Genomic DNA, 15,523 nt, shown 5'->3' with positions numbered 1-15,523 from the left:
TTTTTCAACAATGTAGTATTACACATGAAGTCTTTTTTAAAAGATACATGTACCAACATTAGGTGGGAAAGATAAAGGACAGTGGCATGGCAAATCCTGAATTTTTACTCCTTTTCTAGGCCGATTACTGCCCTAACCCGCCTTTCTCTTTAGCTTCATGTCCTAAGAAAGGTGACAGCATGGAGGACACCAGTCACATGGAATACTGTGTGCTGGCCTTTCTGCGGTGGTCTGGTTAAAGATGGAATATATTGAGTGTTTCTCAGCCAGTCTTCTGCCCCTTGCCTGGGAGGTGAAGCTGTCCTTCCTTCTCCACTGACAACTTCACCAAGTTGGCTGGGAAGGCTGAAAGAATATACATCACGTTACAGTCTTCTCACTGCCAGGTTCTTGTCAGGTTCAGCAGTATATGTGGAAACCTCAAAAGCAAACACACAGAGAGGGAATCGGAATTAAATGAATCCTCTCCAAGGATGAGTAAAGCATGGTTGTGTTACTCTTGAACTTACAAGATGGAAACCACAAAGACTTTGCTTGGGTTTCAGTGTTACTGGTGTTTAGACTCTTGATTCTTCAACCCAGACAAAAGAAAAGACATAGACATACAAAAATCTAGGTTCCTTACTAATGTCTCTGTATGTAAGAAAACATATCTCAATAATTGATATTTGTAGACATCTTCAAGATACGGGGGATATTATATGAGTTAGCAACACAAAATCATCCTGTGACACCAGCCATTGTGTCTTGAGAGGAATCCGACTCTTTCTTTGAGCATATTCACACAAAGAACAAAAGGGCATTTGAATATCACACAATTTCAGGCAGACACAGGTGCTTTGAACTTCGAGTTCTCATTCTTATGAATTGAGAAAGTTGGAGTGGGGCAGGATCCTCTAGTTTCCTTCAGACTCCATGTTGTCATATCCCTGAATTCTGTTATCTCTTTTGATTTTGTGGACCACCTGAAGTGATGTTGACTCAGCTTTCTGACCAATATCTGACAGACAGCCACAGAAAAAATAGATCCACTTACTAATCGCCTGCAGAAGCTATTTTGGATCAACTTAATTGAAAAATTTGTTTATTTTTTAAATCAGTTTTTACTAAAAGACAAAACCAAAGAAAAACCTCATTTTGTTTTTCTTTTTTTTTCAATTTGAGGTATAATCGACATACATTATATTAGTTTCCAGTATACAACATACTGATTCAGTTATTTGTGAAATGATCACCACAATAAGTCTAATTAACATCCACCCCCTACTTAGTTACAAAAATTTTTTTTCTTGTGATGAAGACTTTTAAGATTTACTCTCTTAGCAACTTTTCAAATATGTAATACAGTGTTGTTAATTGTAGTTATCATGCTGCACATTACATCTCCATGACTTATTTGTTGTATAACTGGAAATTTGTACCTTGTGGGCCCCTCTAACTCATTTGCCCCACCCCCACCTTTGGTAACTACCAGTCCTATGAGCTTGGTCTTTTGTTTAGATTCCACATATAAATGAAATCATACTTATCTGTTTGGTATTTTCCTTTGTCTGTCTGACTTATATCACTTAGCATAATGCCTTTAAGTTCCATCCATGTTGTAACAAGATTTCATTCTTTTTTATGACTGAATAATATTTAGTTGCATATATTTACCACATCTTCTTTATCCATTCCATGTATACATGCTTAAGTTGCTTCCATATCTTGGCTATTATAAATAAGGCTGTAATGAACATAGGGGTACATATATCTTTTCAAATTAATGTTGTTTAAATGCCCAGAGGGCTTCCTTTGTGGCTCAGCTGGTAAAGAATCTGCCTGCAGTGCGGGAGACTGGGGTTTGATCCCTGGGTTGGGAAGATCCCCTGGAGAAGGGAAAGGCTACCCACTCCAATATTCTGGCCTGGAGAATTCCAGAGAGAATGGCCAGACTGTATAGTCCGTGGTGTCGCAAAGAGTTAGACATGACAGAGCAACTTTCACTTTCACTTTCAAATGCCCAGAAGTGGAAATATTGATCATATGATAGTTCAATTTTTAATTTTTTGAGGCACCTCCATACTGTTTTCCATACTGGCTGCATCAATTTACATTCCCACCAGCAGTGCACAAGGGCTTCCTTTTCTCCACATCCTGCACTTCATATGTTTTGGATATTAACCCTTTATCAGTACGTGATTTGTAAACAATTTCTCTCATTCAGTAGGCTGTCTTCAGTTTATTGATGGTTTCCTTTTGCTGTGCAGATAAATGAAGTCTTACATGATATTCTTTTAAATTAGAAATTAATTTTATAAAATTACCTAATTAACACCAGTCAAGATAATTATTTTTGTTTCATCCATTCAGAAGCATTGATGATTCCTATTCTGATCTCTTTGAGACTATTAATGATTATCACTCTGTTCAAAAACATTTTAAAATCCTTTCCATTTGAAATTTGAGAAAGGAAATCCTTTCCATTGTCCATTGCCTGGAGAATAAAACAAGTTGTTTTCCCCTTTGGTATTATCACCAAGTCTTGCTTTTTACATTCCTCTCATTCTCTTTTTCTCTTCAGACATATTTTGGAATGGATGTCTCTGCAGTTGAAGATCCAGTTCAAAGACGAGCACTAGAAACCATGATAAAAACCTACGGCCAGACCCCTCGTCAGCTGTTCCAGTCAGCCCATGCGAGCAGACCTGGCTCCAAGCTCAACATCGAAGGGGAGCTTCCTGCCGCCGTGGGGTTGTTAGTGCAGTTTGCTTTCAGGGAAACCAGAGAACAGGTCAAGGAAATTACCTATCCGGTATGTCATTTGGATTTCAATAGAATTCAGGAAAATACGGCTCAACTCCTGAGACGTCAGGCCTTCTCCCAAGCTTTAGAGGCGCAGGGAATTGAGTACCATGGTCCCAGCCTGAAGGTGTGCACCAGCCAGTGAATACGGATGCCCGCACCACTAGTCCTGTGTGTAGAAGATGCTGTTTTAGAGATATGAAGAGAGTGCTCTGGGAGCTCAGGTCAGATTGTGGCCTCCCTGAGGGTTATTACTGGGGAAAGCCTCACCAGGCAGTGACATAACAGGCGTCGCAAACGGGAGGGAAGGAACCAGTGCAAACATGCCTAGCATGGTCCTGGTTGTCAGCTTCCCCAGAAGTAGTGACCAGAAGTGTAAATGTTTGAGTTCACAATTAAGGGGGAAATATTACATGATTTTTTGGCCCCTCCAGATTGTCATGATAAGAAGTATTGCCTCTTAAAGTAGGAATTAAGTATTAATTTATATTCTGAAATAGAAAAATAAAGCAAGCAAGCCTTAAGAGTAAAATGGATTCTAATCCTCAGCTAAATTCTTCATTATTAAAGCAACTTAAGTGGGAGCCTGTGACTTGTAAAGTGTTAAAGAGGTTTGCGGAAGGGAATCATAGAAAATGAAAAGACAAGGGAAAGAGGTTGTAAGATAAAGCAGAGATCTCAGATTGCAGTCATCTGTGATCCACTTTAAGAAGAAATGGTTTTTACAGACCTTGTTTTGACAACTGTTTCTTATAATAAAGTTACTTAAATACACTAAATGTAGAACACTAAATGTAAACTCTTTATGCTCATAGCTCGTATATATCAAATTTGTATGTTAAATGCAAGCAGAACTTACATAACTAGTAAGATCGAATTGAAATTTTAAAAGATCAATATGATAGACAGTATTGTTTTGCTGAACCCAGATCACTCATGTTGTTTTGCATAGTTGAAAGCTGTATTTTTTGTTTTATGTTTACTTGTCAGTGTAACTCATGATTTTGAAGCCTTACAAATCATTTTAATCATTATCATTACCAGGGTCATTAGTTTTAACTAGAATCTATTATTTTAACATGTCAAAATAATTTAACAGTACATCCCTGAAAAGTAATAAATACCATTTCATTTGCCACTATACTTATTGCTCATTAGCTAATTAAAGTTGGTGCATATGCAGCACCTGAGCAGGATGTCTGTTTGTAATAGGAATGGATACTAAACTGCCTCCTTCCCACCTCAGGACTTTCACACTGGCTGTTCCCTCCCCCTGGCATGCCCTGTCCCCGGATAGAGCACACATTTCACTCCGGTGTCTGCTTGCCTCAGAGACTCTTTCCCAACCCCTCATCTAACTAGCAACTCTCTTCCTCAGTCCTCTCCCCTTTCTTAGACTTGGTTCATAGCACTGGCGCCACCTGTGGAAGTACGTGTTCCTCATCTGTCTTGTTTATCACTGTATCTAATCACCAGAACACATATTTCTATGAGTGATTCTATATTTACTACCATTTTTTAAATGTACTTTTTACTTTTCTTGGTTTTAGAGTCCTTTGTCATGGATAAAAGGCTTGAAATGGGGGGAGTATGTCGGTTCCCCAAGTGCTCCAGTTCCTGTGGTCTGCTTCAGCCAGCCCCACGGAGAAAGATTTGGTTCTCTCCAGGCTCTGCCCACTAGAGCAATCTGTGGTTTGTCCCGAAATTTCTGTCTTCTGATGACATATAGCAAAGAACAAGGTAACATAAAACATGAAAATCATCCTAGGTCTATGTTTCAAGAGATTTGAATGTTTCCCCTCATCTGTGCTGCTATTTTGTTTCATTTCTGAGTTTTCTGAGTCCTTGGTGAAAAACCAGATTCAAATTTGTGTTCATTTAATGCAAAGTAGGAATTAAAACGTACTACATGAAAAAATGAGAACTAAAGGCAGTGTCATTTGAAACGAGAGGAAGAATTGAAGGAGACAAGAATAAATAAATGTCTCACGAGATGAAAACATTATCAATTTTATAGAAATATACACCTTGAGGTTCTTGAATCCCAGAATAGACGACTTATTTGACCAACAGTTCTAGTACCTCAGAAGAGACAGTCATGAAATAAAGCAAAATGAGGAAATCATGATAGCCTTGAAAATAGGTTTTAAAAATACATATGTCTGGAAAGCAATCTTTTCCTCACCTCTCTGCACTGACTCACTAAAAGCGACACATGGGAAAGTGCTGTCAGTAGGGGCCCTCTTGATATTTCTAAATGTCACCTACACGCTGGAAAACCAGTGACATTTTCCATTCAAGCAATTCCTCAGCCCTTCCAAATTAATCATTTTACTTAATGTGAAAGAACTCTCCCTACTTCCTAGGCCTGGGCTTTAAGCACTAAAATGAATGACTGAGGGCACCCATCTGTGCCTGTCAGGGGTATGCAGATTTGCCTGGAAACCAGAGTGTGGGCCTGACGCCTCTTGGTGTCGGTTCTGTGCGCTGTGCTCCTCCGGTCCTCACGGCCCCGCCCCCCACTGGAGCACCACAGAGCAGGGGCCCCAGGACCCGTGCCCCAGCATCAGCCACTTCAAGGAATTGAGCGTGCTGGCTGGACCACAGTTCTTTTAAACTCACTCTCCCTTCTGTCATGAGATGAATGATTGCCTTTATGGTTGCCAGTAATAAAAGAAGCCACATACCATTTTATCAAAGTTCAGTGAACTAAGAGGGTAAGGTAAATCTGTTTAATCATCGTTGCAATATCGGTAGCTTATTCTCACTAGTATGTTGCAGTCAGCTATGAGATGCGTCACCGGTAGTTTACTACTAATAACACTTAGAGGATCGAAATGTGTGAATAATTTGCCTTTAAGAAATTAATTAGAATGGATTGAAGTTTATCTGTGTTGATCCGAGAGAAAGGGGCTGGTATCATTGCTTCGCATGGCGGGACTTAAATACGTCCAGTGTAATAGCTGACCGACCTTATCCGTGCCACTGCAGTCACAAGCCCTTAATAGCTGTGTCCTTTCACATCACACTTTATTTCCTCATGGAATGTAAGTGCAATTTGGCAGAATCTAGGTGTGTCCAGGAAGTGGTATCATACAAGTTATGGCCATGAGCTCGCGTGACACGGTGCCTGAATTTGCACCCCGGTTCTGCTGCCTAATACCTGTGTATTTTTGTGTAATTTTGAGAAAATTACTTATGCTTCTCGAGTCCTGGCTTTTAATCTATGAAATGGGAATAATAAAAGGACTTACTTCACAGGGTAATTCACTATAATGATTAATTGAAATAATATAAGGAATAGTTAACACCTGACTCTGGTGTGCTTAATAAATGCTTAAGTGCTTAATAAATAAACGTCCATCAGACTGTAAGCACTCTGGAGCCAGGGACTCTGAGCATTCACTGCTGTGCCCAGTGTAGAACCATCCACAGGGGCATTTCCTAGAGGCCTTGAGTGACTAAGAGTGCAGCTGGCAGATGAAAGGTCATGTGTGTTGAACACTGTTATATTAAATAACTGCCCTCTAGTTACACATGTGTAATACAGTGTAGCAACTAAACTGCCATGGTTTAATGGTCTTTAGCTCAGTACAGGCCAATTACTTGAGAACTGACAATGCCTCAAAATTGTCTGAGGTGCTTTTTTTCCAAGTATACTCAGTTGGTCCCATTGGAGACACACCAAATTAGAATCTCTGGGGCTTGAGTCTAAATCTGCACATGCTCCAAAAGTCATTTTCTTGCAAACTCTTATTTAAGATCTACTATTCTAATAGGTAAAGAAATTTATTTTTCTTTTTTAAAAAAGATGGTGCATCTCGTGTTGCTGGAATGAGAAACCAGGGACAGTTATTGAGTTCTTACCACATGCCAGGCCTCGTGGTAAAATCTGGGAAGTCCTGAGGCTTATCTAGAGAGGAGCATATATGTAGCGAGGCTATCCTAATTTCTGTATTGCAAAACTGATGTCCACATTTGGAATTATACTCAACAAAACAAAAAGAAATCTGTGAACTACATTTTCAATGTGCTCTTGATTCATTCAACAAATATTTGTTTTGTTGCTTTATGTTATGTTATATTGTGCTACGTTTTATGCTATATATTATGCTGGGTACTCACATTCTATATAGTATAGATACAGCTATATATTAAGCAAGGTACTCACATTCTCCTTAAGGAACTCAAAGCTTCTTAGTTGTACAGGCAGCACCAGCTACCTACAGCCTTTATGCTGCATTAGCCCTAGTCAGTGTGCCCACAAAGCATAGATGATGAGAAACACCGGAAAAGGATGTCAGGATGTCCAGATCTTTATTCCAAAAGGACGTAATATTATGTTGAGAGTAGAACAAGAAAAGAACAGAACCTCATTATAAGAAGTTCCCCCATACAAAATCCTTGCAGTTGCAGGATTAAATTATTCTTATCAGGATTGCTTCTGCTCCAACAATGGTCCCTTTCTACCATTAGTAGTTCTCCATATTGATTTTTTAGTACGGGGTATCTAGAAAGTTATTTAAACATTATCTAGTTCATATTTATTATTAGAAGAAAAAGCATCACAGAACATAAATAGAAGAAGCTTAATTATCATTATCTTTTATAAAAATTTCTTAACAGAAATTTTAGTTCTAAGTCAAATAAATCCCTACCAAAATAACACAGGAGAAAAAGAATACAGTTCCAACCTTAGAATCCTATTAGCCTTAAAGAAATGAAACTAACATAAATCGGTCCATCTATGGCTATAAAGATGGTTTTGCACTGGAATGACCATGTTCTGCTATGTGAACTTCAGGCCTTACAGGCCAGAATGGTGTTTAGCCTGCCATTTCAGTGGGCTGTCCAATGATAACTGATCAGTGGCAACTAATACTTTTATTTCTCTTTCTTGAGGTGTGAGAAGCATGAATAGTACTGACATTCAGTGGTCAGCCATCCTGAGCTGGGGATATGCTGATAACATTTTAAGGTTGAAGAGTAAACAAAGCGAGCCTCCAATAAACTTTATACAAAGTTCACAGCAATATCAGGTAAACATTTTTATGAAGTACTTTATAATAATAATTGAACATAATGCTTTAAAAGGGAGTTAGACTGATGACAGCTAGGCTTTAATATCCTGTAGTTAGTCGAGAAGCTGACGACGCTAGACATGCCTTGTTTACGTGCTGACAGCCTTCCTAACTGCTGCTGTACTGACTGTGTCCCCAAAGTTTGTTCTCTACCCCAGCAGTCCCCAGCCTTTTTGGCACCAGGGATTGGTTTTACAGAAGACTCTTGTCCCGCAGAGCAGGGAATAGGGGGATGGTTTCAGGATGATTCTCCTAAGGAGCCCACAACCTAGATCCCTTGCATATGTAGTTCACAGTAGCATTCGTGTTCCTATGAGAATCAAGTGCCACTGATCTGACAGGAGGCGGAGCTCAGGCAGTAATATGAGTGATGGGGAGCGGATGTAAATAGAGATGAAGCTTCGCTCACTTGCCAGCCACTCACCTGCTTCTGTGTGGCCCGCTTCCTAACAGGCCACGGACTGCTACTGGTCTGTGGCCCAGGAGTGGGGGACCCCTGCTCTTCCCATCTCTTGTTGAGACTGTATCATAATCTCCTACTCAGCATCAGCTCACAGCAGTGTTGGAACAAAATCACAATTGATTTTTTTCTCAGTGTTAACTTGCCTTTTGTTACTATGTCATTTTCAATAACCAGAGCATCATCTACTGTACCTGGGTTTTTTAAAATGGACCGGGAATTCAGGCATCACCGCATGGTAGAAAGAGCCTTGGGCCTTACTAAAGCCCTGCCATCCCTGTGATCTGTGTTAGTGTCCAGCTCTGTTACTTACTATGTAGACTTTTGCAAGTAGCTTAACCTTTACCAACTTGAGTTTCTTTCCTCCTGCTTAAAACTGGAGTAGTCATACTCCCACTACTCTCTCATAAGACTGTTGTAAAAATGTCTCCAGTGTTTGTGAAAATATATTGTAAACTATAAAACACCATACACACACACATACACACACACACACAGTACTGCCACAACTTTTTCCAGGACTAAATTGTATGCTAAACCTTCTCTCTTTGTCTTTCCATGGGAAGTTCTTTTACTGCTTTCTGACTTCCATTACCTACATACACCTGGTGTCTACTCACACATCCTAACATTTGTCACCATTCCCTGAGCACCTTAGAAATGGAGTCAACGGAAGGCTTCCCAGGAGACATGGGTTCAACCTCTGATCTGGAAAGATCCCCCATGCCTTGGAGCAACTAAGCCCGTGCACCACAACTGCTAAACCTGTGCTCTAGAGCCCAGGAGCTGGAACTGCTGCCCATCTAGAACCCGTGCTGTGCAACAAGAGAAGCCACCACAATGAGAAGTGTGCACCGCAGCTTGAGAGGAGCCCCCTCTGTCCGCAACTAGAGAAGATCTCGTGCAGCAACAAAGACTCATCACAGCCAGAAATAAATAAATAAAAGTGTTTAAAAGAAAGAGAAGAAGAAAGAAATGGAGTCAGCTACTTGTAGGGAATTTTTGGCAGTGAAAAAAAGGAGAGCAGTGACTTGTTTGCTTAATCTTCAGTATGCCTGAAAAAAAGGTCACTGCCTTTTGTCATCTGGCTTACTAGTAAACTAACAAAAGTAAGAATAAAGGGCAGTGAAAAACAACCTTATTAGAAGTTTTAGTAAGAATTTCAACACTGCAAAATTATTTCCGTCATGTAAAGTTGGGCACAGAAACATCATTAAAGGTGAAAAAACACTCTCCTCAAGTCCTTTCAGCAAAACAGGATGATCCAGATTTTGAGCAAACGTGGTGTGATAAAGTACTTGCAATCAAATGACTCCCTAGATAAGAATACCATATTTCATTTTGTTCTTGGAATATGTCATTCACTTATTAGTTCTTTAGTTTGAGAAAACTTGTCCAGGATATTATCATACAAAGACCCACACTCTGTGATTTCACTTATCTGATCAATTTCATTATCGTCATTACATGTTAGAGTCCTGCTCTCTCTTTGCCTCATCTTCTGATTGATCTCTTAACTGTGAAACATATTCCTGTAAATTTTCTTCTCTTTTCTGTTATCACTGGAAAATGAAAAATTCTGAATTCCCAACTGTGTTCAATGACAACTGAAAGAAATGGTGTCTCTGGTCGTCTTTTATACTTTCTCAAAAGATGACAGCATTCTTTCGACAACGCAATAAGAGAACCAAAAGATGACAGTTTATATCACATTTTATAGCTTTTAGACATCTCAAAGTTACATAATACTCTATTACTATGTCTTGCACCATTCTAATCATTTCAAGTAAAATATTTATCTTAATTTTGTGAGCATATATTTTTTAAATAAATGTCAGAAAAGTAGAAGCATTTCTCATGCTTTTTAAGCATGTTCATCTTTGACTTGTCCTTTTCCTAGGTGACTAGTTGTGCTTGGGTCCCTGACAGCTGCCAGCTGTTCACTGGGAGCAAGTGTGGTGTCATCACAGCTTACTCAAACAGGTTCACAAGCGGCACGGTAGGTCCTGGGCGCATCTGTGGGATTTTCATGTCAGTGAGGGGAAGAAACCCTTTATAAAGTATAATTTATTTAGTATAAGAGCAACTTACATTTTTTGTACTTTAATCTCTTCTTCACAGATCTAATAATGTAAAAGGTCAATATCTAACTCTATTTTAGGTTTATTAGGATCATAGAAGAATTTTTTAAATAACTGTATACGGTCAGAGACAGAAAGTATTTTGAGTTATGCTCTGCTTTTTCGTGACATTTTGATGCTTCCCGCTGTTCTCAGTATCGACCTGAATGCTTAAAGAGTATCCCACAAGATTCTGTAAAATTTAGAACTGCAGAACTCCTAACATTCCTAATACACTCTGAGTGAATTAAATGACAGAAAAATCCAAGTAGCCAGTCTCTATTCTACCACTTACTGGAAGAAATTTTTCAGCCGTTCACTGAATCTTTTAAGATTTGTGAGTTCAATTATTAAAAGAATCTACAGAGGAAGACATTATGCCGTACTTCTCTTAATTTACTCTCATTTCTTTATTGAATCAGCTGTGCCATTGAAGAGTAGTGGCAAATTTAGAGTGATAACTCAGTGATAACCATTCTGTTCTAGAACATTCTGTGTGCCTTTTTTTTTTAAATTACAGTTTTCTCCATTATTTTATAAAACATGTTCTACTGGGTGAAACCTGTTTTCCTAGCATAGGGTGACACTAGGTTCCTTACTTTTCTGAGCAAGTTTATTCAGTTTTAAACCCTTGTTAAGGTTCTTTGCCACCTTCCTTAGGGTATAAATGTGACCATAATATTGTTTCTGTCTCTTAGTCTAAGGAGTCATTAAAATGCTTGAAGCAAAAGTGATATGATCCAATCAGCATTTTAAGACTATCACTGTAGAGCCTGCAAGGAAAAACGCTTACAGGGCCATGAGACTGGAAGGAAGGGTACCAGTTAAAAGGAGCTGTGGTGATGCAGGCAGCTATCCTGAGGACTCTGTAGCAGGAGGTGGGCTTCTACAGATTATTGCAGAACAGCGGGGTGTGTGCTCTAAGACTGACACACAGGGTGAAAGAGCCAGAAGTGGCCCAACCAGGTGTTAGGGAGCCTGAAAAACTACACTTGAGCTGGATCTTAAAGGATCACTTTACTAAGTGGAGAAAATAGGAAAGAGTATTTCATCAGAGTACACTAACAGCTTGGAATTAAAGGCGTGGTAGTTTGGGAGTGGCAGATACTTTGTCTGTAGTTCAGAGTAGAACTGCTGGGAGGAGTGGCAGGAGAGTAGAGAGAGGTGAGGGTCTTATACACAGGCCACAACTAGAAGAGTGCTAGGGAGTCTGAGCAGAGGGGTGTGCCTTCACTTTTGGAATGTCTCATTTTCTTTTTACTCCCCAAGGCCTAAATCAGATGTCAGTTTTCTAACGTCTCTGATATTTACTGCTGACGTTGCCTTTCCGCTTCTGAGCACACCTTTTTCCTTTTTCCTACACATACATTCTGATCTCTGCTGCAGAGTAGTCCTCTGCTTGTGTGCTCAGATCATTTGTTCCTTGTCATCCAAAAACTATCTTCCATCTTTTATTTCCTCTTTTCCCAACAGTTTGAACAGTCTTGTTCTTAGTTTTCCTTATTTCCATTCTCCCTACAATTTAAATTTTTAATTGTACACTAACACAGTATGCAGTATTGGTTTTTTTAAAAAAAAGGATTAAGTTGTCAATATAGGAGTAATTGTACACAGCATAGCTCTGAAGCAGCAGATCAAAGGTGTAGCTGTTATCATTTGAATACAGCAAGACGTGTGCTTCTGTTAGTTTGAAGTTATTGTAGGCTTGTGAAGTCTTATGTTGCATACCTTTCCTCAGTTCTACCCTTTCCTGAAAGCTGATTTTTCAGCTTATATGTAAGGGTTTTCTTTTTCTCCTAATAGGTAGTCAAGTCATGAGATAAACAGTTACTATTTAAACCATGTCCAAAAGTGTATCTTAGCTGTGTGATTTTATCATTGGTTGATCTAAGGGAAGGTTACCTGGGATTTTGTGGGTGTTGTCACTTTTTCTTGGGCACCATCTCATCATGTTGGGGTCCTGAAGTTGCAGATGTGACCCTGTGCCTGTGAGGTTGGCAGGAAGCACCTCATGTTCACTAGTTTCCGCTGCCCAAACCCACTGAATGCCATGGTTCTAACAGTATTTGTGTTCTTGTTTGTGTTGCCCTTGACACAGCAAAAGACAGGCTCCCAAGTGCCATGTAGGCTATAACTAAAATAATTGTTGCTTGAAAATATTTTCAAGGGAATCTTATGAAATACTTTCCTAAGCTAGTGAAGCTAGGAAAGTTGATTGGTTATAGGGAACTGTTATCTATAAGCCCTTTATATATTAGAGAAGAAGGTCTTCAAAGGTGATAACTGACCCTAAAATAACTGATTTTGAGTCATTTTTCACTAATTAATGTGCCTACGTCATCTTTATATAAGTGAACACCTGTATTTCTATTCTCTAAATTGATGGGAGGGAGAATAAATATACAGTTTATCCAAGGTAGTATCAAACCATTCAAGAACATTTTATGAAGAAGTAGGCAAGCAGAAGATTTCTGATCTACCCATGGAAATTATGTTCTGATCCCTCAGGGAATCATCTAGTAACACCAACTCTTAGAATCATTTTAAAGTGCAAAATCTAAAATTTCAACAACCACTGTAGGGTACCTATTTTCTGTTTACCCCATAAATATTATTCATAGTCATGAAGTAAAAAAAATACACATACATATGTATATATATTTTAACAAGCAAGGAGGGAGCTTTAGCCTTGAGTTAGATATTCTTGGATTATCTGTCAGTCCTAGAATGTTGACACTGACCTTGAGACAGCCCCTTATCAGTTCAGTTCAGTCGCTCAGTCGTGTCTGACTCTTTGCGACCCCATGAATCGCAGCATGCCAGGCCTCCCTGTCCCTCACCAACTCCCGGAGTTCACTCAGACTCACGTCCATCGAGTCAGTGATGCCATCCAGCCATCTCATCCTCTGTCATCCCCGTTTCCTCCTGCCCCCAATCCCTCCCAGCATCAGAGTCTTTTCCAATGAATCAACACTTCGCGTGAGGTGGCCAAAGTACTGGAGTTTCAGCTTTAGCATCATTCCTTCCAAAGAAATCCCAGGGCTGATCTCCTTCAGAATGGACTGGTTGGATCTCCTTGCAGTCCAAGGGACTCTCAAGAGTCTTCTCCAACACCACAGTTCAAAAGCATCAATTCTTCGATCCTCAGCCTTCTTCACAGTCCAACTCTCACATCCATACATGACCATAGGAAAAACCATAGCCTTGGCTAGACGAACCTTTGTTGGCAAAGTAATGTCTCTGATTTTGAATATACTGTCTAGGTTGGTCATAACTTTTCTTCCAAGGAGTAAGCATCTTTTAATTTCATGGCTGCAGTCACCATCTGCAGTGATTTTGGAGCCCCCAAAAATAAAGTCTCTCACTGTTTCCACTGTTTCCCCATCTATTTCCCATGAAGTTTCCCAAGAAAACAGTAACAAGGGACAGAGCAAAATGGGGGGGAGGGCGGGGGGAGGGTCCCAAGGAGGTTCTTGTCCAAAAGGCTGGTCCCTGAGAGTGAGGATGAGTCAGATGGGACCAACTCTTGCCTGAATATACAGCCTGGATTGGAATTCCCTGGGCTGTCCAGGATCCTTGAGACTAAACTTTGGATAAGGCGTCCCTAGACTGGCATGGTGATCCAGGTCATCCAGGAGAAACGAGGAAGGTGCTTGCATTCTATTCCACTAATAGAGGAATCCCTACAAATAATTTTCTAATGTAGTAACAAATATACAAAACCAAGCACACAAATTTACAGATAAAAAATGAATATGTGAAAAAAAAATGAATATGTGAAAAAGTTAAGCTTATTAATAGTTATAATAAGAGAAATGCAATTAAAAGCAACCTTGATTGCCATTTAAAACTTGGGAAATTTTCAAAGATTTCGAATGACCGCTGAGACACAAATGCAAGCAGAGAAGGAAAGGGCTCAAGCCTTTCTGAACAGTCAATTCTTCAGTCCCAGGCACCCTGAAGCATGGTCTGCAAGGGTGCTGGCACATCCCTGTGGCCCCACAGACTCCTGGCCCTGTGGGGAGGGTCCCAGAGGCGAACCAGAAGGGGCCCAGACCCAGGACTCATGCCCTTGTTCAGAGCCATCTTGTTGCTGTGATTGTGTTCAGTTGAAGCCCACATGCCCTAGCTAGACAGAAGCCACTGCCACACAACTTAGGCCAGTGGTTCCAAGGAAGACTGGTATTGCCTGGTCATTTGAGTCTTTAGGTAAAAAATATGTATTTTTATGTGAATAAGACACTGGACTATGGAGCACTTAAAATAGATGAGCTGCAGCTAATAAAGTCAACACAGGTATGTTTTAAAAACAATGGTGATCAAAAAAGGCAAAATAGATCGGATGCCTAAAGAACAATAAATACCATATTTATAAAGTTTATTGACATGAAACCCAGTGTGTTGTTTATTGTTATAGTAGCATATAGTAGAACATAAATTCTAAATACAGAGGAAACAAATGCAAAATTCAGGATAATAATAACTTCTGAGAAGGGAGAGGAAATAAGATGTAAAACAGTACATACACTATGTAATATTTAATGTTTTCTGTATTTAAAAAATAAGCTGATATTATAAAATGTTAGGATTAGTTTAACTGAGTGGTCAGTATTCAGATTTTCGTTGTATTTATACTTTCTACTTCTCTATTTTCTTTGAAATGTTGAAATACTTTATGACAATATAAACCTAGTATAAAACAAAAATTATACCCTGTGGACATCTGGCATCTGTGAACCATGTGGACCTTGGAACACGAGTTTGCAAGCTTTGATTGTGAAAATCAGTCCACAACTGTTGATGAGTAATACATTGCCATTGGTAGCATCAGGAGTCAGTGTAAAGCCTTTGCAAGTACACTATCAATACTGTAAAATTATTAATATTCACTGATCCACTGTGAGGATTCTGGAAGTTTATTCTAAAGGAGTGATATAGAGGAGGAACAAAACTTATGTACATAAATTTTAAAATTATGAAATAAATAATAAAATGTATTTACTTATGGCACTTAACATTTTGAAAACATTGGAAACAATTTTAAATATCTGTCAATAAAGGATGTTCAAGTAAATTAT

At 39.3% G+C, this 15,523-nt stretch overlaps 1 protein-coding gene across 6 annotated transcripts in view; it reads left to right on the top strand.

Annotated features, from left to right (window-relative positions):
• Positions 1 to 15,523, top strand: part of LYST (lysosomal trafficking regulator) — a 175,453-nt gene that overhangs the window by 151,083 nt on the left and 8,847 nt on the right. For all 6 annotated transcript variants that reach the window (XM_044942047.1, XM_044942046.1, XM_025284538.2 and 3 more), the window contains 4 exons: positions 2,564 to 2,794; positions 4,335 to 4,524; positions 7,687 to 7,823; positions 10,226 to 10,324. In XM_044942047.1, the coding sequence (XP_044797982.1) occupies positions 2,564 to 2,794; positions 4,335 to 4,524; positions 7,687 to 7,823; positions 10,226 to 10,324 (657 nt within the window). The remainder of the gene's footprint in view (positions 1 to 2,563; positions 2,795 to 4,334; positions 4,525 to 7,686; positions 7,824 to 10,225; positions 10,325 to 15,523) is intronic.

This window comes from Bubalus bubalis, chromosome 4 (assembly GCF_019923935.1).
Source record: "Bubalus bubalis isolate 160015118507 breed Murrah chromosome 4, NDDB_SH_1, whole genome shotgun sequence".
NCBI lineage: Eukaryota > Metazoa > Chordata > Mammalia > Artiodactyla > Bovidae > Bubalus > Bubalus bubalis.
Note: the sequence above shows the minus strand (reverse complement) of the source record. Positions and strands in the feature narration are given on the sequence as shown.